This window comes from Melozone crissalis, unplaced genomic scaffold (assembly GCF_028551555.1).
Source record: "Melozone crissalis strain CALT ecotype California unplaced genomic scaffold, PUWL_Pcris_2 ptg000245l_1, whole genome shotgun sequence".
Classification (NCBI taxonomy): domain Eukaryota; kingdom Metazoa; phylum Chordata; class Aves; order Passeriformes; family Passerellidae; genus Melozone; species Melozone crissalis.
In genome coordinates, this window is record NW_026536004.1 from 109,568 (window position 1) to 133,528 (window position 23,961).

The window sequence follows — 23,961 nt, forward strand, 5'->3', positions numbered from 1 at the left end:
GAGATTAACACCCTCGTGGGCTGCTTCAAGGGTCAGCTTAAAGAGTTGTTTAAGGATGTAGATTTCAGGCAAAACTAAAGTTCCAACTGCAAAATGTAACACTAGTACTTATAATAGTACTTATAACACTTAGTACTGATAATAGTGAGGAAAAAACCTACAACAGCAAAGGAGGAGAGAGCATTGTGCATACAAAGCAACATATATTAAAGTTTTTCCCTTTATAGTTGTGTTTCACAGTGGATTAAGTGTTTTTTCAAATTTTACATGCCTTTATTCTTTCTCTTTCCATCGTGCTAATCACAATTTGATTATTAAAACTCATATCACCTCTACTGACAGAAATAACTGAAAAGTTTAACCATTCAAATCCAGAAAAAATCACAAAATTTCTCCAAAATTTATACTGTCTCAAGTTTGACAATGACTCTGACTCAGCTCAATTCAGAAAACAGTGAAAGATACATTTAATTTGAATCAAGATTACTAATTCAGCAGAAAAAAATGAATGCTGTTTAAAATGACCCACTTATGCAGTTTAATAGGTGAGGACCAAGCACCTGGCGGCTTTTAGTTATGAATTACAGCAAAGCTATCTTCTCTTCAGAGATGCTGAACTGCAGTACTAAATTAAAATGCAGCTTTCACAAATGCCACTTTTTCCAGTGCAAAATTTATCTCTTTTACAAAAACTATTGTGTTATTTATATCTCTAAATGTTTCAACAGCTAAAAACAAACATTTTGGCTTTAGTTCAAGCAAAGAGCACCATTCCAGCCCCTCAGGTTGTTGAGAAAACAAGAAAAAGTGAATTAAAGGCTCTAAAACTGGAGGACAAATGAAATAATGAGTTATTTATTGTTTAAATCTCACGAATACTTAATGCATGGGGCTGGAAATAATTGCCTTTCTTCTAGAAGAAATATATTCTTCTTCCTTTATTTTTGGTGTGGAAAAAATTACAGGTTAGGTGGAATACCATAGCTCACACAAGTTATTAATTATTTACAATAGAGATGAATATGCTGACATCCTTTACGTCTATGAGAATACAGTGATGAACTCAAAGCATGAGCCTGGACTGAATAAAAATAGCTTGAGTACGTATGAAATAAAGTAACAGACCTATTAAAGAAGACATCCACCAAAATAATTGATTTATAACATTTCAGCCATATAAATAATACATATCTTTGAAAGATATGCTAAGAATGTTAAAATCCAAACACTGTATTTAATTCTTTTACAGAACCTCAGACAGTTTCTAAGAACAGAGTCTAGGGGCAATGGGCTGAGGGTTAATTCAGTGTATTTAAAATGATTACAGCCTGAGGGCTGGAGAGGGGTGTTGCAGGGGGTGGGGAACAAAAAAACCATTTCCCTGTGAACAGCATATACTGTTCCAGTCCTTAAATCTGCCCAACTAGCAAAACCAACCCAAGTAAGAACAAAGACTATTCTTGTGTCTGGGCAAGAATACACTCAACACCTTCACTGTTCTATGCACAACTAGGCAGTCTCAGAGCAGCACACTGTACTTAGGCAAAGCCTTGCAATTTAGCTTCAAAATCTGCATATCTGCGATGCATCTGAGAAGCACAATTTTACAGTTTTGCACCCCTTTGCCCCCTGCAACGGCATGTGACAAGGACACTGAGGGCTTGAGGTGGCTTATGCTAATTTGTAGGGTTTCACTGGCCAAGGGTTTCTGTCCACTTACCCACTCCTCCTCATCATACTCAGAATGATGGGGTATGGAGTCCTGCCTTTTGACGTGAGCAGGATGGTCCTGGTGCTGTGCATCAGCCCCTTCCTCTGCACTGCTCCTGGGCACAGCTGGTTTCTTGAGCACACAGCCAGGCCGGGCCGTGTACAGCGCTAGAAGGGCACTTCTCACCAGCTGGTCCTTGAACGTGTGCACAAATAACTCCGTCTAGGGAAAAAACCAAACCAATGGAAAGGTTAGAGCAAAGAATGTGGTATGGCAGCAAAGCTGTGTAACAATGAATTATCCTTAGGCAGAGCGGCTATTTGTTTCAGGCCTGCCTGGGAGGCAGAAAACAAAGTAGGCCAACAAATAATGAGGAAAATTTCAAGAGTTTTAGAGATCACATTCTACAATCCCAGTGTTCTAAGCATTAACACAGGAGCACATTATCTGTCAGAGATCACAATCTTTTCACATTTTATTTGAATTCCAAATTTCACCTCAGAGGCAAGCCTCAACAAGAACCACTTCCAAGAGTAACCAACCACAGCACGATGATTTCTGAATAAGTGTAAGATAAAACACAATTAACCAGTTCAATAATCTCTCTAAATAAAACCCACCACTCTACAATGCTGAAATAGCAGTATCTGCAAAAGCAGTATTTCCACAGATAAATTTTACTACTGGTAGGTGTCAACCCAGATATCATGGTAGGTGACACCTGATTTCAAGCTTGATTTTTTTGTATATTTTAAAGAAAGGAAACTCTGAAGTTGTCTTCTCGGGTCTTCTGAAGATGCTATTCAATCTCTGCATCATTTTTCTATGTTGACTGTTACAGCTGGCATTTTACCGTATTTTTTAAATCCTTCAACCTCCCTGCATTATTCATCTCCCTTCCACCTCAACAAGGAAAGTATGCCTTTGTGCAGACAATCTTAATTAAACAGGGATGTGGGAAGGTATGTAGATAAGAGTCAGAGGATCCAGCCTCAACCAGCAGGAAATGCCAAAAATGAGGGCTGCCCAGCCAAGCTCTCTTCAGCCCTTATGTGCTGCTTATGCAAAAACTGGAGGGAAAAGTAGCCAAAAAAAACCCCAAAACAAACAAGTGCCAAGTGCCAGCACCTCCCTGGAACTCCTGAGAATATTCCTGGAAGTCTTTTCTCCCAGTTTCTGCATTTCTTATCCTATCCCTTTCTTCATACTACCTGGTCATCTTTTGCACCCACTCCTACTCAACTTCTTTTTCTTGCCTTCCTGTCTCAAGACCCTCTCAAAAGTTTACAGATATTTAAGACAGAAAGGCTCTAAAAAATTAATGGTTTTCTTAAGGCTCCAGCTGCTAGGTGAGGTACTTAAATGAGAAGTTTCTGCCTTTCCCATTTTCATTATGTTTACCAAAAAAATGCTTTCTGAATTGTTTCACATGGACGGGCTGAAAATTTTACTCCAAATAAATCTCTACAGTTCTAAAAATAAGAACTGCAGGCACATCTAAGAAAAATTATTGATTTTTTAAAACCAAAATCAGACCTGACTTGGGATTCTTTAGACTTGGCAACGCTACTCATCTCCCTGGCGATATTACCAGACCCATTCCTTCTCCTCATTACCAACTTGGTGCCTGAGGGAAAGACCATTTTTTAACAGTTTTCTCAGGACTGTCTCCTCGTTGTCCTGAATTGCTCTGCAGGACAATTGCAGTTTTCTACATTTCCAACCCAGATGGTGCATGCCTGGAGAATGACTTAGTCTCTGGGGAATAGTGCTATCACACCCCACCATTCTTTGCCTTACCATGGCACAATGAGATTTGAGGGGTTGTGTGGTAACAGCAAAGCTCCTCTTCAACACTTCTACAGTTCCATAGCAAGAGAGTTGAAACTCCATTACTTGTCTACCCTTAAAAACAGCAATATCATGGTTTTGCTGAGGTTTAATACCTACCTTCCCCACAATGTCTGTTTGAGAAAATTTCACGTTTCTGGTTCAGAATAACTCTCAAAAAAACTTTACATTTCAAAAAATTAGGAGAATTGGATAGCTTGATGTAAATAATGCCCACTAGGACTGCAAAGTTTAAGTAATATAATTGAATAGAAATATTTTATAGGGAAATTTAGTTTTTAAAAGAAAATCAGTACAGAAGTGCGACTCCATTTTTCATGCAGCAACTCAAATAATTCTGTAATTAAATTCCATTCAGAGATCCCATTGGTTTTACAGCAGTCTATGTTTTAACTTCACTTTCTAACAGCTCAGTACAGCTAAATTTGCAGAACATCACTATTTATGAAACTGCACTGAAATCACAAAACCAGTCTATACAAAGAAATAAAAACTCTGCAAATTCTTTCAGATACTCTACTAAAGAGTATTCCTGCAAACAAAGATAGGCATAGCTGGAAAATTAATTTATCAAGCCTGCTGCAAGCTGCAAATGCTGATACACTTGTCGATAGCTAAAGGCTTCCTTAATCAACTAACAAAAAGGAATGATAAAAGGTTAGTCTCAGGAAAACACTACAGGAAACTGTAAATTATATATGGAGATGCTTAACAGGAGAAAATAAGCTCCTTTTAAGAAGCAGCAGTGGAATTATTTGATTTCATTTTCCACTTTCAATCCATGCAGCCAGTCCTTCCATTTCCAACATGAACACTTTAATGTAATTCACATTATTGATAATTCAGATTTACTCACTGCTACCTAGTAATTATAGAAAGAATTCTTATATATACCAAGTGATATGTTTTTTAATAAACTTGCAGAATTTAATCACCAGGCAAATAATTTTTATGGCTTCAAACAGATGTTTACTTTCTAAATATCTATCCAGTTAAAACATCAGAGCATTTATTTTTTACATACAAAAAGTGCAGGAAAGATGGAATAGCAAAGCACTACATATGCCTCAGGAGCACAAGCAGATATCATGTCATTATACTCAGCAGAGCATGTGCTACTCTGTGTTAAATGCAAGCAGGAACACTCTGGTAGTCTTGGTTCTCCAGTACTGTACCAGACTATACAGACAGAATATTTCAAGACAGCAATATAAGGCTTTGAATTAACCATGAGGGATCTAATTTCAGTATTGTGTGGGTTCACTGAGTTTAGGGCTTTGAAATTGTATTTCTCTTTCCTGAAGCTGTTTCTTGGTCTCTCTTCCCCATCTCTCCTCCCCTCTTTACAAGCAGCTGTCCCAGCACACTTGCTTCCTCAGCAATCCACCCTATTTCTCTATTGTCCACCTTTTCCTAGGAGTGCATTTGGTAATAGACAGGGAAGCAGGTATTGAACCACTCCTGCTGCAGTTGTTCAGACAACTGGATTTGTCTCTTCCAAGCAAAAGGTGGAGGCTAGACAGACATCCAAGGAGTACATGGGGTGAGACTCCTTCTTCTGGGAACCTGAGCTCATGCACTAACAGCAATTTAATCCTGGTCCTGAAAAGCTGATATGAACACACTCAACTAAGCCACCAGCTATAAATGTAAAATACCTAAGGCTTTAGCAAACTGAATGAATTGTCTTTTTTGTCCCCTTTTTATAGCCAGAGTCTCTAGCGAGCCATGGTTCAAGCAGTACTTTAGTACCATGGCTCCTGCCTCTGAAATCATCCCCTCCTCCTGTCCAGAGGCCAATGGCAGAGAAAATGCACATTGCTCAGCAACCACCCCTTGGATCTTCAGAACAAACCCTTCTTTGCCTGATTGGCTTTGCCTGTGCATACAGATTTCTTTGAACTAACCTCTAACAGAGCAGCTTCACTCTTCTATGCACAGCTAAAAATGCCCTCCTGCATCCAGAGGTACACCATAATCACTACAGTCCCCCTCCTTAAATTCCTCTGTTTCATTTCCAGGCTGAATTCTGCCTTCTTCCATCACCCCTGACGCTCAGAGCGACTCCACATTCTCAGAGCGAGTGTGGATTCACACATCTGCCGCTGAGAGCGATGTTCCTCTCCCTAGTGCTCTTCTGGAATGCCTTCCCAGCAAGTGGCCAAGCTCAATATCAATATTTGAAACCCTCCTATGGCACGAGGAGCTGCTGGGGTAATGGTGCTCAACAGACCAACAGGGCTGTCACTTCCCAATAGCTGAAGATGCATGGAAATGGTTACTGATCGTGTTATTGAGCCATACTGGGATCATACTGCTGAAGGGATGGCCCGTGGAGAAATGGGAAACTCTTCACAAGCTCTCGGGTCACAGGGTTCATATTGTTATTCATATAAGGGCTCATATTTTTATAGGGTAACATATGCTGGGAAGCACTACAGGCTTCAGCTAATCTCCATTATCAGTCTGTGAGACCAGCGGCGAACATTATCTTCTCTAATTTAGAACTAAAGGAACTAAAATGAGGAAGAGGTTACAGCTACAGACAGATATAATAGGAAAAAGAGAAATAAACTTTGAGATCTCCTAGAGCAAATTTCCCAGCTTCTCCTTCCAGGCTGCATCACCATTTCTGATCATGCTGTTATTCTAAACCTTATACACCAACCTGGCTTGAACTACCTCCCATAACCAGCAGCTTGAAATATCATAGAAAGAGAATGAAAAAAAAAGACTTCTCATACTACAAAATTATTTATAATTGTTGATATTTTCATAAACTCCAGTATGTAGCCACTAGAGGATGAAGAAGCTACATGAAATTAAATTAATTACACTTTTTAATAAAGCAATCTTTATAGATTTCATTAATTTTCTATACGGAAGGCCTACAGAAATGCTAAATAACATTATTTTTCTAATAACAACATTTTGATGCTTATTTTAGCTGAGTTTATTTAACATTTCCTGATGCTGTGAAAGTCAAATGATGCAGAAACCCCCCCCCCCTTCCTCCCCAGCAGTTAGAGAGACTTGGTTACTCCATTTTCCACTGCAGTGAGGATTTGAATCTTACTTTTTCTGAAAGCATCTTTAAAGAGTTCTTCAAGCTGTCTGGAGAACGCTGGCTTGCAGAACTGAGCAGCAGGTCTGCATGGCTTGATATGAGAGGCTGCAGATGACTGATGTTGCTGAGAACTTCTTTTGCCTTGGCTGTGTTTTCAGGTGAATAGTAAATACACTGGTATCCAGTGCTGTGATAACAGAGAGTCACATCATGTCAAATTCATTTCTGCCATTAACGGCAATGCTTATGGTGCTAAAAATCTTACCACTACTTTTGCAAAAAAAAAAAAAGCCAGATGCCTGAACTTCACAGACACCACTGATCCTGCATTTAAGGGTAAAAACAAACCTTTCCTTGAACAGTAAAAGCATAAACGGCATGAAACAGCCCACCACCACATGCTCCAAGTAATACAGTGCAAAATTCCTTTGAGTGGGTGATCTGAACATAAACCCCCATGTTTTTATGTGTTTCTTTTAAACACTGTAATTCTAGAGACAGAAAATATTTGACAAAGTCAGGTAATAATATCAAAGAGTAAGGCTCCTTATTCTTCCAACTGAGCTCCCCAAAAGAGAATTGACTGCCTCACCGAGTCTTTCCAAGTGGGCCATTAATGTTGAATTGATCAGTGGCCCACACTGTGTTTTGATTGGCCTCAGTGATGTCCAGGAAGAGACGATAAACAGAGTTATCTCCAATAAAGAACAGGCATCTGATTTGCAAGAAGAGACCCAGCAATGGGTGCGGAAGTGAATTACTTCAAAACCACACAAATGCACACTGCAAACTTCCTACTGTCCACTGTTCAAACTACTGCAATTATTTTGCAGGACTTCTCCTATCCCTCTTTCTTCTTTTCCTCCCTACAAATTATGCAATATCCTCTTACACCACTGTTCTCAAACACCACTTCAGACAGCATGCACACACCCACTGGCTCTTGCCTGCAGCCCACAGCTCCTCACCTGAACCTCTGGTACGTAACCCTTCCTTTTATAAAGCCCTGGTTTAGTCTTTCAGAGAAACTAACCAAAATCTTCTGCAGCTTCAGATTAAAACAGGAAAAAAAGAACCCAAGCCCCTCCTGGCACATCACCAATGCCAGAGGAATGTACATGCTACTCCCAGCTGGTACTGTTTGTATCTCCCTTCTCTCCTTTTTGTCTGAAGTATTTCAGTCCCTTCAGCCATTTCACCACTTTCTTTCTTTCTTAATTTGGCATACCAAGACCAAATACTGACACTTGTTCAATCCTCTGAACTTTATGCATTCGCTTTCATTTCAGTCTTTGTCCAGATCTCTTCCCTACCCCCAGTTCCCCTTTGTGCCTTTTATTGAGTGAATTCTAGTTCCTTCTCTTTAGTTTTCTACAAATTAGAAACTAAATCTTGATCAGTCCCTTCCAATTCAGCATTTTCTATGATTCTGGCAAATAAGGATAGCTTCAAGCAGTTTTAAAATGAAGGCTCTTGCTTACATATTTTGCTGAAGTATACTCTCAATACCCAATTCTAATTTTCTATTCCCCAATATCCATTCTATTTTTCTGTCTTTCACCAATGTCTTCATTCCTAGATACAATTCTTTGTAGAAGCAATCAGGATTAATGGCATATAGCTGCCATTACTACCAGCCACATCTAAATTACGACGCATCTCCAACTTACATGAGCTACTCATGTCTACTAGACCCATGTCTAGTAGAAGTCATAATTCTGAGTATTTCAGCAAAGTGAATAATATAAACTGTCCCTCCTAATGAATTAGGAAAAACAAGCAAACCTCTGTCCCTCTGAGTAATCAAGAAACTGCCACAGTTCTGCCTTTGAGGTGGAGAGCCTGTTAGTGAGATGACTTCCAGAGTCAGATCTGGCACTACATCCACTGGAACCCTCAAGCAGCAGGCTCAGTGGATAGGGCAGGGACAAAGAGCAACAGTCTATGTTAATTGCAGTGAAGACATAGTCTTAAAAGTCTTGACACTTCTCTAATTCCCCATCAGGCTTTTCCCTCCCTTTATCAAAAAGTCCTTTTTGCAGGCTGAATCTGGCTAATGCTGTTATCAAGTTCACTCCTTTCTGGGATTTCCCTCAGTCTTTAAATCCTAGATAGTTTTCACTGATCTCCCACAGCTCTAGGCTTCACTGAATATTGCAGCAGAAAAGCTACAGACACCACTTGTAAGAAAGAGGGCAGTGACACCAAAGGTGTGGGCAGTTCTCATTGCAATTAAGTAAATCATAGCTTTTAAGTAAAGGAATTAGTGAAGAGAGAATGACTCTTCAGAATGAAGTGCACTACCAGACTGGTAATTATTTGGACAATTTAAACATTTTCAGAACCCTAGAAAGCACGACACAACTTCAAATATTTAGTTCCTCTCATAATTTGAGAGCAACTTTCTCAATCCCCCTAGAAGAATGTGTAATTATTTTTCAGAAACAACACGTTTGAAGTTTCTAACTGTTGTGTTCACACTGCTGCATGTATGACTAGCTGAGGTTTTCTGTGGCCTTAGCCTTCACAAACAGATATTCCCACTCACAAGTAAGCGACATTCCCTCCTCTGCAGCTACTTTTAAAGCTTACTGCTGCATGCAGCTCTGGTATGTAAGCACTGTTAGGCAGAAGAGAAACTTTTCACAGGTGTCCTAAGGCACAAACTGCACGAAACTTCTGCATTAGGGTAAAGGCCGCATGGGTAGGTCCAGTGCAGAATAGCAGCAGCATAATGAAAACATACCTCTCATATGTAAATTATGACTCGGGTACCTTTTGAAAACTGTATTATAATGCTTTCTGGGAAAAGTTTGAAAGCTTTCACTAAGCATATAAAACCACACTTGACCATTTCCATATATTGGCGCCATCATTAACCATAACCACATGACTGTCAGCGGTCATTTCAGTCCTAAACTTGCTTTATGGACATTCTTCAGATCACATAGCAGAAACTTTTCACTTAAAAGAAAAGCCTTTCTTGCTCTCATTTCAGGTCCTATTTTTTTTTTATAATGTGCCTTTTATAAAAATTGGATATGACATTCCTGATGGTAATAAATGAGAGAAGAATTGCAAAGCCACTGCATTTTTGTAAATATTATTATACAGGACTTTCCCTTTGTGTCTGCACAAAGATTGATATTCTGTGTAATAGAAAAGACGCCAGAACTATCTTCACATACACATTTTCCACATTCTTCTTAAACTTTCACAAAACATATGTCTCTGTCTTGTTTTTGTTTTGCAACTGCAAATGCTACCAGATAACTGTTTCTCTTTGTCTGCAAATTCCACAAGTCTAAGACTGCGCAAGAAATATATTGCAATATGCTGACACTGTTGAATATTTTGATAAACTGCTCTAATAATCAGACTGAAGGTCAAAAACACGCAAGGCAATTCTGTCACATCTTGACAGCTGCTAGGATTGGCTGAGAACTAGTCTCTTCCCACGTCCTGCATTAGGTCTTCAGCTCAGTTAGCCTAGAGAAAACGGCTGCTGAATCTGCATTTTTCCTGTTCGTTCTGTATTCTGACTGATATCGCAAGGTGTCACTTCTTCCTTCAACAAAATCTTCAGAAAATCTAGCCCCATCATAAAACAGGAAATTCAAATTGCAGAAGGTGCCCCGGGGGACACAAGGTGTCCTCAAAACACCTTTATCCAGCAAAATAAACAGGTGCATGCAAAGTAGCACTGTTGTCGCCAGAGTGAAATAAATTTGTCCATTATAAGATTGAGAATGTAGTAAGAAATGGTTCATTTTCTGAAAGGTGAGCACTGTGAGAACTGTAATGCTACTTTATATCATATAACTTTAAAGGATTATGTCTATTATATTATTTATATCTAGCGGCTTCAGTTATAAATTTTTATGATAAAAACCCACAAATCACTATTGCAACTGCATTAATCAGATAGTAAAGGAGAAAATACTTTAAGAAGTGTCTTCAGACATTTTCTTCAACAGAAAACATGTACTTTCTAGGCCCTCATATGATGGGGATGAGGCTGCCCATACCAGTTTGCTGACAGCAGAATATTAACACCGAGTTTCTCGATGCGTCTTATGTGATCAACATGATGTACGTGTTTCATTGGCAGGTTTCAGCATCAGAGGTGGTCAGGGAAATGAAAGCTTTTTGAAGATTTAACAGGGTTTTTATACTGTGTAGGGCAAGCAAGACCCCCTCAATAATACAGCTTTTAAAGCAACTAGATCTGCTGGGTTTTGTTTGATGTTAATATTAATGCCAGCTCCTATTCAACCTAGAAGTCAACAGAAGAATTGAATAATTTCCCTTTTATTCTCTATGATATTTTATCCATGAAACTTTTTTGAGCATTGACTATAATGGAATTAATTTGCTGTGGACTGTCATGGTAATTTAGATCAGAGCACTCCCTCCCTGCTTTCCCTTTGGAATGCTGTAACACTGCAGTTGGCACCATCAGCTGGAGCACTGAGCAGTCACAACTACTGAAAAAATCTGAACAGCCACAGCAACAAACACAAATACATCCAATTCTTAGGAAAAGATGTGACTAACACTTTGGCGCATGTTCAACAGTGAACAAAGCGTTTGAGCTCCACAATAAACTGAAACCTTTATTTTTGATTAGTCTTATTTTGGCTTTCTGAAGAATAAGAGTAGTTTGTTTTTTCACAGCGTACTAAAAATACTTCTACCTTAGCATACACCCAGGCCTGTCAGAAATAAAGCTGCTACCTTAAGTTACAATTTCTGTATTTAAAAATTGTCTACAGATACATTCCTCTTAGCACAAGAATTGCCAAAGAGATCGCTCATTCTGAACAGCAGGTTTTCAAGTACTGATATACCTCCAGCTTCCTAAAATACAAGGAAAAAAAATCATAATTTTGAACCATTAAGGTTGCAGAGGACCTCCAAGATCATCGAGTCCAACCTTTGACAGAACAACCCCCATATCAACTAAACCGCAGCACCGAGTGCCGAGTCCTGCCTTTTCTTGAGCACTTCCAGGGATGATGACTCCACCACAAGTCCCAATGCACAAAAACCCTTTACATGAAGAAATCCTCCCAACCTGAACACCCTGCAGCACAGCTTGAGGTAATTTCCTGTGTTTACTCAAAATTGGTCTTAACACAAGAAGTAGAGCGTGTTTCAATTTTCATCAAAGCAGGGGAAAAAAGGGGAATATTTTATGAATGCAGTGTTCAATCCTACCAGATTTTAATCTTCCATTCATTCAGCAGGATAAACTGTTTTGTTATTCAGTGAGCTTATAGCATTTTAATGCAACCTTAATGGTATTTTCCCAGCTGCTGGAAAGAATACTTACTTTCGTCTTTCAGCCTCAAATTTACTCAGCAGTTTCCGGAGACCACCATTCTTAAATCCTTGGAAATGTGCTTCTGGGGCTCCCACAGTGATAACATCATACAGAGCATCTGGAATGGGAACAGAGGAACACAGACATCTGAATGCTTCTATCCCTAAATCATGGAAACACTATGACATCTATTCCACAAAAAGTAAGGACAAGTCTATATAATTTCCAGGGAATAATTGATAATCCATGTCCCAAGAAGGCCCAAGAGCTAATCAATCTTTCTATACAGCCACTGCACACTTTAAAAAGTTCATTTGATTTATGGCTATATGTAAATTATGTGCCACTGAGTAGAAGAATATTCCAGCTCTGCAGTTTACAAAGCTGACAAGTAAATTGGCCCATTGCGTATTCCACTCTATTGCCCCTTTCATTATTTAACTTGTAGTCATGTTCAAGCATTTTAGAGTCAAAAGAGACCACTTTGATGGAATAGTCTGACTGAATAATAGAGACTACTGAATCACAGCTAATAATTCCTGCATCAAGCTTGTCTCTTGGTTGAGTGAAGGCATCTCTTTGTTTAGGCATCTAATCTTGATTAAAAGATTTCAAATGACAACAAACTCACTGCATTCCCAGAGAAGTCAATTAGGCTAGTAAAAATCCCTATTCCTTTTCTAGCTTCAATTTGTTCGGATGTAATGCTACTGTACTTTCAGATATAATGGTGTTTAATGCTGAATTGGTGAGCCCTGCTCTAGGATATACACTTCTTATATATGTTTATAAACACAAAGTCAGTTGAGAAGCTACCAGAATAGGAAATAAATCATACTAATGAAATGCTTGCTGAGAAAACAATCTGTTGTCTCTTTCTGTATATACCTGGTGCCTTATGACATAGGGGATGAATTCTTTTTGTGGATATATGCTTACAGAACTGGAGGTGAAACATCATTTTTCAAAGAGCTCGTGATTGATTCTCAGGGTGGAGATGAAGATTTAATTACATCCCACACCACATAACTATTTTTTTCTAAGTTTAAAAATTTACATTTACAGTAAGTACCTGTTTTGTACCTGAACTTACTGGAGGTACAAAAGTGCAGTTCCGAATGCCTCATCTTTAAAATGCATTTCTAAAGGAAACGTTACAGGATGTTTTTTGAGAACTGTTTTATTCCTCAAAGAAGTTTCCCATGTAAATTAAAATCTAGACCTCTCCTAAAATAGAACTTGCATTGTGATGATAAATATGCCCAGAAGCATGAGCACTGTACAAATGATTCACAGTTAATGAACTATGCCTTACTTCCTGAGCTGAATCTCAGAACACATTTGCTCAAATTGATTTGAGCTCTAATGAGTTGGTGACTCTTCAATATCCACTTAAAAGGAGAAGTGACATAATTTCATTTGCCTAAGGTGAGCCTCAAGGTTCTTAAATAGCCCATTCTTTTAGGTCTTTATACAGATTATCACTAATACATATTCTTCAGCTATTAGGACTCCACTGATACTTGACAATAAGGAGGAGGAGGAGGCAGTCAGTGTCTTAAACTGGCCAGATGCAAAACAAAAACCACTTCAGTTCACCAAATCTATTTAAAACAAGCACATATTGCAAACAGAAACAAAAGCAAAGCTATGTCAATATACAGATTTAAGTTCTCTAGTATGATGAACAGAGCACAATGTGGGGTTTATCAAATGGATAAGGATACCATTGACCCATAGGAAAACAGTATTTTTCCTCAAAGCTACTCCTACTGAAAGCTTAAGCACACTTTCTCTTCCATTTCAGTACTCAATGACAACCCAAACAAAAGTTCAGGAAAAGCAAACCTATTATTATACATGTCAAACACAAAAAAACCCACATACCAATGTGTATATACAATAGATGGGATAAAAACCTATCTTGCATTCCCAAAATTAAGATATCTGATAGTGTAAGGGCTAATGACACCTCCATGGATCATTAGCTTGTTTAAATGCCACCTCCATGAATTTTTATTCTTCCCCTTCCAGTATCATTCTCCTGGTTATATTCCAGGTGTCCTTTGATATATGCCAAGCAAAGCATGAGCTGAGAAAGACCAACTTCATATCGAAGTGCTGCCTATTCCAGATCAATTAGCAATTGCTGCAAACTGCTTAGCCTGCATATATCTAATACAAGACACAGGGAAGAACATCAGTTAACTAACAGAGGCAGAGTTTTATAATTTGAAGATCCAAATTTGGAAGACAACTAGAACAATTCTAACATTTATCTCTTCCTGTACTCTTTTTGATTATCAATTAATGATGTGTGCAAAGCAAAATGGTTTTGGAGAAGAAGGGAGAAAATTCATTAAAAAGCAAAACAAAACTCCAGTACTGTAAAAGTTGTGGGTGCTTAAGTAAGTCACAGATTTCACTCAAATTCTCTTTTTATTTAGCAAATAGAACAGTGTCCTGTTCACAAAGAGGTTTTGTTGAAAAGACAACGTTAAGCTTCTGGCCCCCATTACAAACCTAAAAATCCTTTTCAGTTAATTAATTAACTTGAAAACATTAAATTAAAATCTGTGTTATCACATTATGTCACTATAAATCCCCATCTTGTTGAAATATTTGGAGGCACAGTTTTTTAGTAAAACAAATAACAAAATATTGAACCAACAAGTATCTAACAGATAATTGGAAGCCCCTGTGTCCCAATTTAGAAGTGGATGTATACTCACACAGTACAAAACAGGAAATTTACCATTGTTTTTATTTCCTGTTTTACAATCTTAGATGCAGAGTGTATTAATAAGGCAAAAACCATATCAGAATGTAATTTCTGTGTTTGTAGTTACAGCAAATTTATCAGATCTCAATTGATCAACAAATTATTCACTGTGCCATTTGGTCATATATATGTATCAATATGATCTTTGATCTGTAAAGGAAGCTGCTAAAATCATATGCAAGTGGCAACAACAGAATTCTGTGTTAAAAAGAACCACAGACCATGTTAGAGAAAGTTATCCCCCTTTCCAGGAGATGTTGGAAGCTTGCAGTATTTTCACTCAACACTGAGCCAAAATAGCACATATTCTCCATTTACTTATTTGCTTGAAGTGTCATAGGAACAACATGAGCACATTCTTGGAATCTGTTTTTAGAAAAGAACTTGGAAGAAATTTAGTTAACCAGCCCCTAGTTTTCCAAGATGTGCAGTAATTGTCCACAACTTGTGGCATCAGAAGACGAGGCAGGGAAATTCCTTGCAGAGCTTTGACTTTGGATGTGATTTCTAGATTTCAGTGAAACTGTGTTTCAAAGCACACTTAGTCATACTTGGGGAATTTCTTTACCTTTCAATCGAGGACTATGCACATGCATTCTTTGCAGATGAAGATTTATTGGGATGAATTCTAGTGTTTTTTCTCCTTTGCTACAGCTTGATTTAAAGGAAGAACCTGAAAAACAAAAGTTTAAAGAATCATTGTCTTAACTACCCAGATGTTTTTGTATTCCTTTTAAAGGGAGACAATACTTGTATGTGAGGAGTTGTCTTTAATTTACCTTCAATGGATAATTATATATTAGGAGATGAAATGTTCACTGAGTCTCAGCATGTATCCATACTGGAAGCAGCAAAGCAGCATTTAATTCACAGAGCAATCTAACTGTTTTATTCTGGGAGACAGATACTCTTCCCTGCTGTCTGAAATCAGTCTGTAGTCTGCTGGAGACAACGCAGCAGTTAATGTGCATTGTGTATATTCTGTGCTAAAACTGCGAGGTTACAGAGCTATGATGGCACTGCATTTTTCCAAGTAAGATTATTTTCTTTGAAGAAAAGTATTGTATTGAATAGGCTATGCGTTCTTCCTAGAAAGGTCAAATAAAGAAACACAAACTATCTTAAGAAAAGCTATATATTTGTTCAGAGGAGGCATGATGCCTTGGAAAAACAAAACAAAACAAATTAATATGGCTGTATATTTCCAAAACATTAGAATTTGAGTAGTTTTTTGGTAGCGTAAAGAAAAATAATTAAAGTCCGACAGCATGAAAATATAATTTACCTGAACACATTTAATACAGAATCTGTATAAAATAAAAGGGTGTAGATTAGGAAAGAGAGGTGGCCTTGTCTTCTAACTCAGGCAGCCCAACGTTCACCTAGGCCACTTTTCCAACATTCTATCATTTCGCCAACTATTAATTACTAGAACTAAAATTCCTCTCACTCAGATGGAATTTTTAAATAAGTTTTGCCAAGGTTCAGCCTTTTTTTGAAGCAAACACATAAAAAGATAAAGAAAATATTTTAAATTGTTTTTTGCTTGCCCAATCAAGACTTGCTAGTGTTTATCTGTTGAAACTGCCACAGGACTGAGCACTGAGCCTCCCAATATAAACCACTCTGCCAGAGGGCACCAACGATGCTCCAGACCAGCCAAGCATGCTCAGGCTGCTCCCTAAGTTAGGAACTTAAAATTATAATTTAATACAGATGAAGAGCACAGCCAGGAGTCAAAATTTTAGATTAGACAGGAAATCCCATGATGCAGATTGAAACAAACAAATAATTTTCAAAGTTCCACTCCCTCCCAATATCACCAAATCTGTGCTTTAGAGTTACCTGAAATTACTGGGCTTTTTGTTTCCTAACACTTATATCTTCCTGGTATATTTCCTTACAATAAAATGCTTTACATTCTCTCAAATTCTCCCATAACTGAGGATAAAAGTGTTTGCCAAAACAACTCAAATCTGAAAGAGTTTTAACTTTCTTAAACATCCATTTTCAATAAATATGCTGGTAAACCAAAATTGCTGTCTAACACTAATGTGGCTTCCTCATACTTCCACAGCAATCTCTCAACTTCAAAAAGAAATTAGGTGGTCTCCTAACAGCCTTCTCCACTAAATTCCCAAATAGTTTGGTGTAGTTCAAGTGGGTATCACTCAAAAAGCCCAACGTGAGATTATTGTGCTGGGGAAGCATGAGCATATTTTGGAGAAATTTTATTTGCAGGTGCCATCTGCCCTTCTGAACAATTCAACACAAACTCAGGCGATGTTTTAGGATGAAGAAAGACACCTGCACTGGCTACACTGAAGAGCAAAATGGTTTTTGGCATGCCTTGAAATATGTTGACCTGAAAAGTCTGAATTAAAATTGTACTCACATCCCTAATCTTAGCAATTTCTACTTCATAAGTACTTGAATTTCAACGTGCTCCCAACGTAACTATTTGTTCAACTACAGTATTAAATCAAATCTATGTCTGGCTCGCTTTTCTGATCTTGTATACAATCTTGTATTAGACTGCTTTGTTTTCTGATTAATGTCCCTTTCTCTTTTACATGTGCTGATTTGCTCCTCCCGGATGACCTCAGTTTCCCAGGACCACATTATTTCTCTCAAGACCCAATTAAGATGGGTCCTTTAACATTATAAACCCTTTAGAAAGCCACTTTGCACAACACAGGTCTTGCAGGGTTTATGTTTAAGAGATTATATTGTCTGTTTTTTAAAATCTCAAAATGTCCCCTCAATATCTTCCTGAATGTTATAATTATTACATTGGATCTGTCATTATCTGTATTTATTGGCTTGTTTACGACACTTTATGGAGCGCTTTCAAGATTAATTAGGCAAAGATTGAAAATACATATAGATACTATTTAAAACAGAATCAGGAAGTGCCATACTGGGCTAGACAGTAGATGCCAAAATTGGAACTGGGATATTCTGATGATGGCAAACAATCATAAATACAAGAAACGTCACTTCTGCCAACAAAATGGAAATAATTATACAACATTTAGTGCAACACAAGAGCTTTTTCCCCCACCAAATATTTAAGCAGCTGACCGACTGCTTTCAAAAAGGTGACTTTCAGTTAGAGACTGGTTTTTTTTAATACACTCAAATCGGATTTCTCCTTTTCTGTGACCAAGATCTCTGCATCCAGCTCTGGGCTCCCAGCGCAGGAGGGACACAGACCTGCTGGAGTGAGTCCAGAGGAGGCCACAGAGATGCTGATTGGAACAGTTCAGCTTGGGAAAGAGATTTCAGGCTGATGCAATTGCAACCTTACTGCCTCAGTACCTGGAGGGAGCTTACAATAAAAGCTGGAGCGGGACTTTCTACAAGATCATGTGATGACAGGACAAGGGGATTCAAACTTAAATGAGGAGATCTGGATTAGACATAAGGAAGAAATTCTTTAATGTGGAGGGAGGTGAGACACTGGAACAGGCTGCCCAGAGGAGCTGGGGATGCCCCATTGCTGGAAGTATTCAAGGCCAGGCTGGATGGGAGTTTGAGTAACCTGGTCCAGGTGGGCTAGAACTTGATAATCTTTAAGGTCCCTTCCAATCCAAACCATCCCTTGATTCTAAGATTTTTATGTATTTTATTCCCACTGAATATGCCAGTATTTTATAGCTAACAATCTAGTAAGCTCTGAAAGGTTCCAGATAAAATCACAGATTCCCACCTGTATGCTTCCCAAGCTCTGCCAGAGTGTCCTGGTACATGCTCAGCAACTGATCACAGTGAGCAATTACACTTTTGCGCATGTTGTCCCAGTGAGGAGCAAGCTCTCCCAGGTCTTTAAGCTCCTGATTCCTGTACCAAAAAGCAAAAAGGGAAGGCGCTAATTAACTCATTAATCTATCAAGGTTCATCCAAATTAATCTAAAACAAGTTTGCTACAAAACATCAGAAAGATTTCTAATTGAAATAAAATCCGTTTTCGGACTGCTTGTGAGATCTGCTTTTCATCTCTCTTTTACAAGTAAACAATAAATTATGTCAGTAGATAATGCAGTAACTTTTGTGCTCAAAACTCATCTGGTATAAATGCAGTAACCTTCAAAATGAAATACCACTTCTTTCATGAAGGAAAGAAGGCTTCCAGGCTCCAGAGAGTTGTGCTCAGAGCAAGTAACTTTATCTCAAGAGATATTAAACAACATTGGAAAGAATATAAAGTTTCTTTTTCCTGCAAAACTTTCAGTATGGTTGTTTTGATGCACTACTCTTTGTATACTTTCATAAACATTTCATAAACACATATTTCTAGCAGTGTTTCTACAAATTCAGTTTAATCAACACATCAGCTCTCACCACATTTCTTCAGGATTCAAAACAAAATATACACAAAAAATCCCAACACCTGCTCCCTAAAATGTCATGTCCAGTGTTCATCAGGTCAAAAAAGTACTGCTGTGGTAACCAAACAGGTCACTGGAAATCCAAAAGGAAATCCTTTAGTAAATTATCAGTTTTCCTGTACACTCCTGAGAGCTGACCTGAGTGAAATAGAGATCATCTGAATTTCCTGCACAAACAAGCTTAGTATTTTGGGCTTTCTGTTTGGTTTTTCCTCTTGCAGAGGAAGTTTCTCCTGTATCTCTCCCAAAGCCATTTTGTGGGACCTGCTTTTAAGGAAAATAAAAGATCTTCAGTCAGTCTTCAAACATCTGGAATTTAACAGGAGAAAATGTTTGCAACACAACCAGTTTTCATTATTTTCCTTGGAGCATCAAGAAGAGTGTTCCACTGTAATTCTTGGAAGTCTCCAAAAAGTCTTCCAGTAGACAGTTCTTGCATACAGAAAAGTTATGTAAGAAAAAGCAAAAATAGGGTAGAAGAGGTGGAAAGAGGGAGGAAAGGACCAGTGAGCTTGCAGCGCAGGAACACAGAGCTCACTTATGTGAGCAGTAGATCTGACCATTAGTCAAAAAAGCCTTAAAATGACTTCTTAAATGGAACAGCAACACACTGGTGGGGCTTTCCCCATCATTATTAGCTTTGCATTAGTGTGAGCAGTGCAGTCAGAACAAGCTCCATAGGCAGACCTCTGCTCCTGGTGTAGGTGACAATCAAAACCAGAGAGACTGCACTGGAAGCGGAATTAAAGCATTGCATTTGTACATGTTCTTGAAAATATCAACATGGAAACAAAGACACAACACATGGACTTGCTGACAGTCTATGTTAACGATATTATTACTTTCTGCCATTTAATTGCTCCTGAAGCTGAACCAATTAAACTTTCCTCCAGCAATACAAACTGGTAATGCTGTAGCATAAGAACAATCTGTCACGAAGGGATTTGAGAGGATAAACCAAACATTCTCAGGGACCATTTTCTTTGCCAGTTTTTAGCAGTATAACATGAGGTTCCCTTTCAATTAAAATCTTAGGGCTTCCTTCTCAGCAAAGTGTGTAAAATTTGTCAGGGTATGCAATTTTGTTTATGTGCAGCGATAATGTTTTGGCCCTTAATATTTATGGTGTCTGATTTAATAGTTTTAGCAACAATGTTTGGACCTGGCTGGCTTCCAAAACTTTACTACTCCTTCTGTATAGGAATAGAGTATTCTATCCAAGAACTACATCCCTGCCTCCATCTAAGCTCATGCCTGGAGCTGCTGGTCTCAAACTGAAGTTTGAGAGTTAACTCCACTGACATCAATAGCAATGGGAATATTAATTTTAATAGGTCTTCAAGAAATATCAAATCCTGTCCCCATTACTGGTGACAAGGTTGGTATTTGTTTCTCCTCAGAAACATGTACAAATCAATGAAGTAAAAATTCAGTCTTCAATATGTGGCAAAAAAAGACACATCAACAATGCTTAAAGTGAGAGTACAGCGCTATAGCAATCTAGAGCATACACAGCGTGGAAATTTTAAAGACTACGATTTCTGAATTTATTTGCATTTTAAACTCCAGCAAAATCAAAACCATTAGAAAACAGGATTATATGGCAGACACTTCCATAGAAAACAGTTTCATAGCCTCACTTTATATCTATTTCTTTTTCTAATGAAATTATAGAAGACAGAGCATTTAAATTGGATTTATGTCTCGTGGTCTTTTTACAGTTTATCACTGCTGTTGTTGACTCCATAAAATTCTGAGTTATGAATGAAAAAAGAGTTGTCTTTTCTATATCTAAACTCCATCAACAATACTCCACAGTACCAAGCTTTATTATTATTACATGAAAGGCCTTTTCTAAAAGTACACAGAGTGGAAAAACCATAATATTTTCCATTTTTGAAAAAGTTTACAGTTCACACTAATACAATTGTTGAAATTTTTAATAATATTTTAATACTTTAATGTTAACTTATTTCATTGAATAACTTTAAAAATCCACTTCAACCAGTAACTGTGTCAAACAACAATTGTGCTATTAAAAAGCACATAAGCTGAAAATGCTGTATGAAGGCCAAGTAGCAATTTTTTATACATACAGCTTCAAAAATCTAATGATGTGTTTCCTAGTAAAGCAAACATGACAAATTCAAAACCTAGAAGACTAAGTGATTTTGGCCTCCGCTAAGCAAAATGAGCTTCTGAAATCTACTTTTGCAAAACATCAGTGCGCGAGGGCGTACACGGCCCTAAGTCCGGCTAGCTGAAGGGGTAAAGCGGCCGACGCCCCTGCGCATCTGAGGCCAGCCCCCCTTGGCGTCCTGGCCTCGGGCTGGGCTGGATTGCGGACTTGGGTTCGCGCTGGACGAGACGAGAGAGGAGGCGACCACTTGCTGGGGGTAAAACGTCGGTTTATTGAAGAGCCCACATGCAGCACAGGGCAAACCAACAGGTGGAAAAACCCACAGCAAAAATGGCCCCGAACACGGGGGGAGACAGAGTTTTACAGGGAAGGGGTGGAGACGGGAGGGGAAGCCCAGCTAACCAATAGGGGAACATGTGGGGAGGTACATAAGAAAACTGACACAAGAACTTATCCAATAAGGAGGGGCCCTGGGACGCCAGCCAACTATGACCCCCAGAGAGAAGAATGTTCTCGAAAGCAGGGAGGAGTGGGGGGTGATTGACTGGGCCCAGGGAGGAGGAAAACTTTACTTATATGGTGGGATAAGGGAGGAGCAGTTATGTAACTTGAGAAATTGACAAATAAGGGGGACAGGGGTAACCGTGGTAACATAACTGCCAAAGACTCTGTGGCGGGAAAACTGGAGGGGGAAGAACCATCTTACAAAGAACAGGGAGAGAATAATACCTAAAATGGGGGAACAAAACAAGAAACTTAAAAACACACTACAACATCTCCCCGTTTCTTAACAAATAAAATAAAAAGAACGGGAAGTCCACAGAAACTTAAAATTCAGGATCTCGCGGCTGGTCCGGCCAGGCCTCGCTTTCTTCGAGCTGGAATCCGCCCGCCCCTGGGTGGTCGAAGGACGGTGCGGTCGCCCCTTCCTCATCTGTAGCTTCTTCGGCCTCCGAGGAGAGGTCTTCCAGCTCAATGGGCTTGTCCGACGGGACTGCGGCATGGTTGACAGATGCTGAGGTATCTCTGACCATTAGTCTCTGGACCAAACCGCAGATCAAAATAATGAAAACTAAAAGTACTAATTAACTCAGAACAACCTTGCAAACAGATTCTATTATGGAACCGGCCCACCCGCTGAGGCCCCAACCCTTGAAAATGTCCCCCAGCCAGTCAGAGGTTTCTTGCTTGACCTGATGGACAAGGTCTTGCAGCCTCTTGATGGAATGTCTGGCGTCCTCGGCTCGAGAGGATAGGTTCAGGCAGCAGAGGCCCTCAAACTCCTCACAGTGATGATGATGGAGCAGCAATAGAAAATCTATTGCTGCTCTGTTTTGGAGTGTCGCCTTCCTTGTTATTTCCTCGTCTGTGAGGAGGTCGTAGAGCGCGGCCGAAGTAAAATTTGCTTGTTTAGCCACCCAACACTCTAGACAGCCCAATTCACCTAGAGCCTTCGCCACCGATACCCAAGGCAACAAAATGGTAAAGGCGACGGATTTTGAGTGTGACCAATGAGTAATTTCATCATCACAATCCTCAATGAGATCCTTGAGATCTCTTTTAGGTCTAGCCAATTTAGATGTGATGTTTGTCTTCTTCCAATTGATAATTTGAGTGACGTTGGGGGTAAACAGTGTCAGCCGGCCAAAAGTGCACGGCCCTTCCGACCAGGCCAGAGGGGATGCCTGCCCACGCCTGGTCGCCACAATTAAAAACACGCCTCGGGGAAGGGAGTAAGGGGTCCGTCTGGTAGTGGTGGGGCCGAGGATCTTTAGGACAGCCTTACACCACTGCTTAGCTTGGTATTCTAACTTGGACTGTAGCACTACCTCACTACCCCTCTCGACGGGGGTGATTGTATAATCAAACTGAAAGCAAATTGATGCATTGGTCGAACCGAGGAAATGTAACTCTGTGGGCTCGGAGGGTGCAGGATCTAGCCTGCTCACTCCGTCTCTCCAGGCTTTGGAGGAATCAAAACTGGGGAGGATAGTGAGGCTCTGGGCTAGGATAGCATTAAAGGCACTTTAGAAGGCAGGGAGAAACTCGCCTGGAGAGAAAGGGATCCCCACAAGGCGACATCGGGTCCTCTGCTGCGCCGGTGTCTAGGCATATACTGTCCTGTCCTAACGATTGAGCCAAGGCACGCCAGACGTTGACTTTCCGCTGGGGGATGACCCACGGCTCCGAAGGTGGCAAAAGGAGTCCGCAGGTCGTCATGATCGCCATTAGCAGGCTAGGGTTGGGAGTCAGCGATGTTGAAACGGGGGCCATGGGGGAGATGTAACTGAAATGAGATAAGATAGTAAAAGTATGACGAATTCACAAAAATGGTTCTTCTCCAAACAACCAGTTTAAGTAAAACATACAGGGGGTAAGAGCTGGAGCAGGGGGTGAATGGGAGGAAACATGACATAGGAGGTCAAGGGGTGGAGGAGAAGCTGGAGGAGAGGGCTCTTCTGTAACTGGGGGAAGATCCGGAAAGAAAGACAAAGATTGATGGTGTGGTTTCCTCCGCCAACGCCAACAAGCTTGCCGGACTTGTGGTACTGCCTCCTTCTTAGTCCTCTGTTTCGGGACGAAGGGCCTGACCCACTTAGATGGAATCCACCTGGGGCCTGAGGGAGTGGACACGCAGGCATATCCCCTCCCCCAGGTCACCAGGTCAAAGGGGCCCTCCGTCCGCCAGGTCT

General features: G+C 39.6%; 1 protein-coding gene across 1 annotated transcript in view; it reads right to left on the reverse strand.

The window, feature by feature from the left end:
- LOC128949503 (type II inositol 3,4-bisphosphate 4-phosphatase-like) overlaps nt 1-23,961 on the reverse strand; it is an 80,294-nt gene that overhangs the window by 46,447 nt on the left and 9,886 nt on the right. The window contains exons 2-6 of the mRNA XM_054294355.1: nt 18,450-18,580; nt 15,306-15,410; nt 11,965-12,073; nt 6,639-6,816; nt 1,721-1,933 (exon numbers count right to left, since the gene is read on the reverse strand). Coding sequence (XP_054150330.1) covers nt 1,721-1,933; nt 6,639-6,816; nt 11,965-12,073; nt 15,306-15,410; nt 18,450-18,580 — 736 coding nt within the window. The remainder of the gene's footprint in view (nt 1-1,720; nt 1,934-6,638; nt 6,817-11,964; nt 12,074-15,305; nt 15,411-18,449; nt 18,581-23,961) is intronic.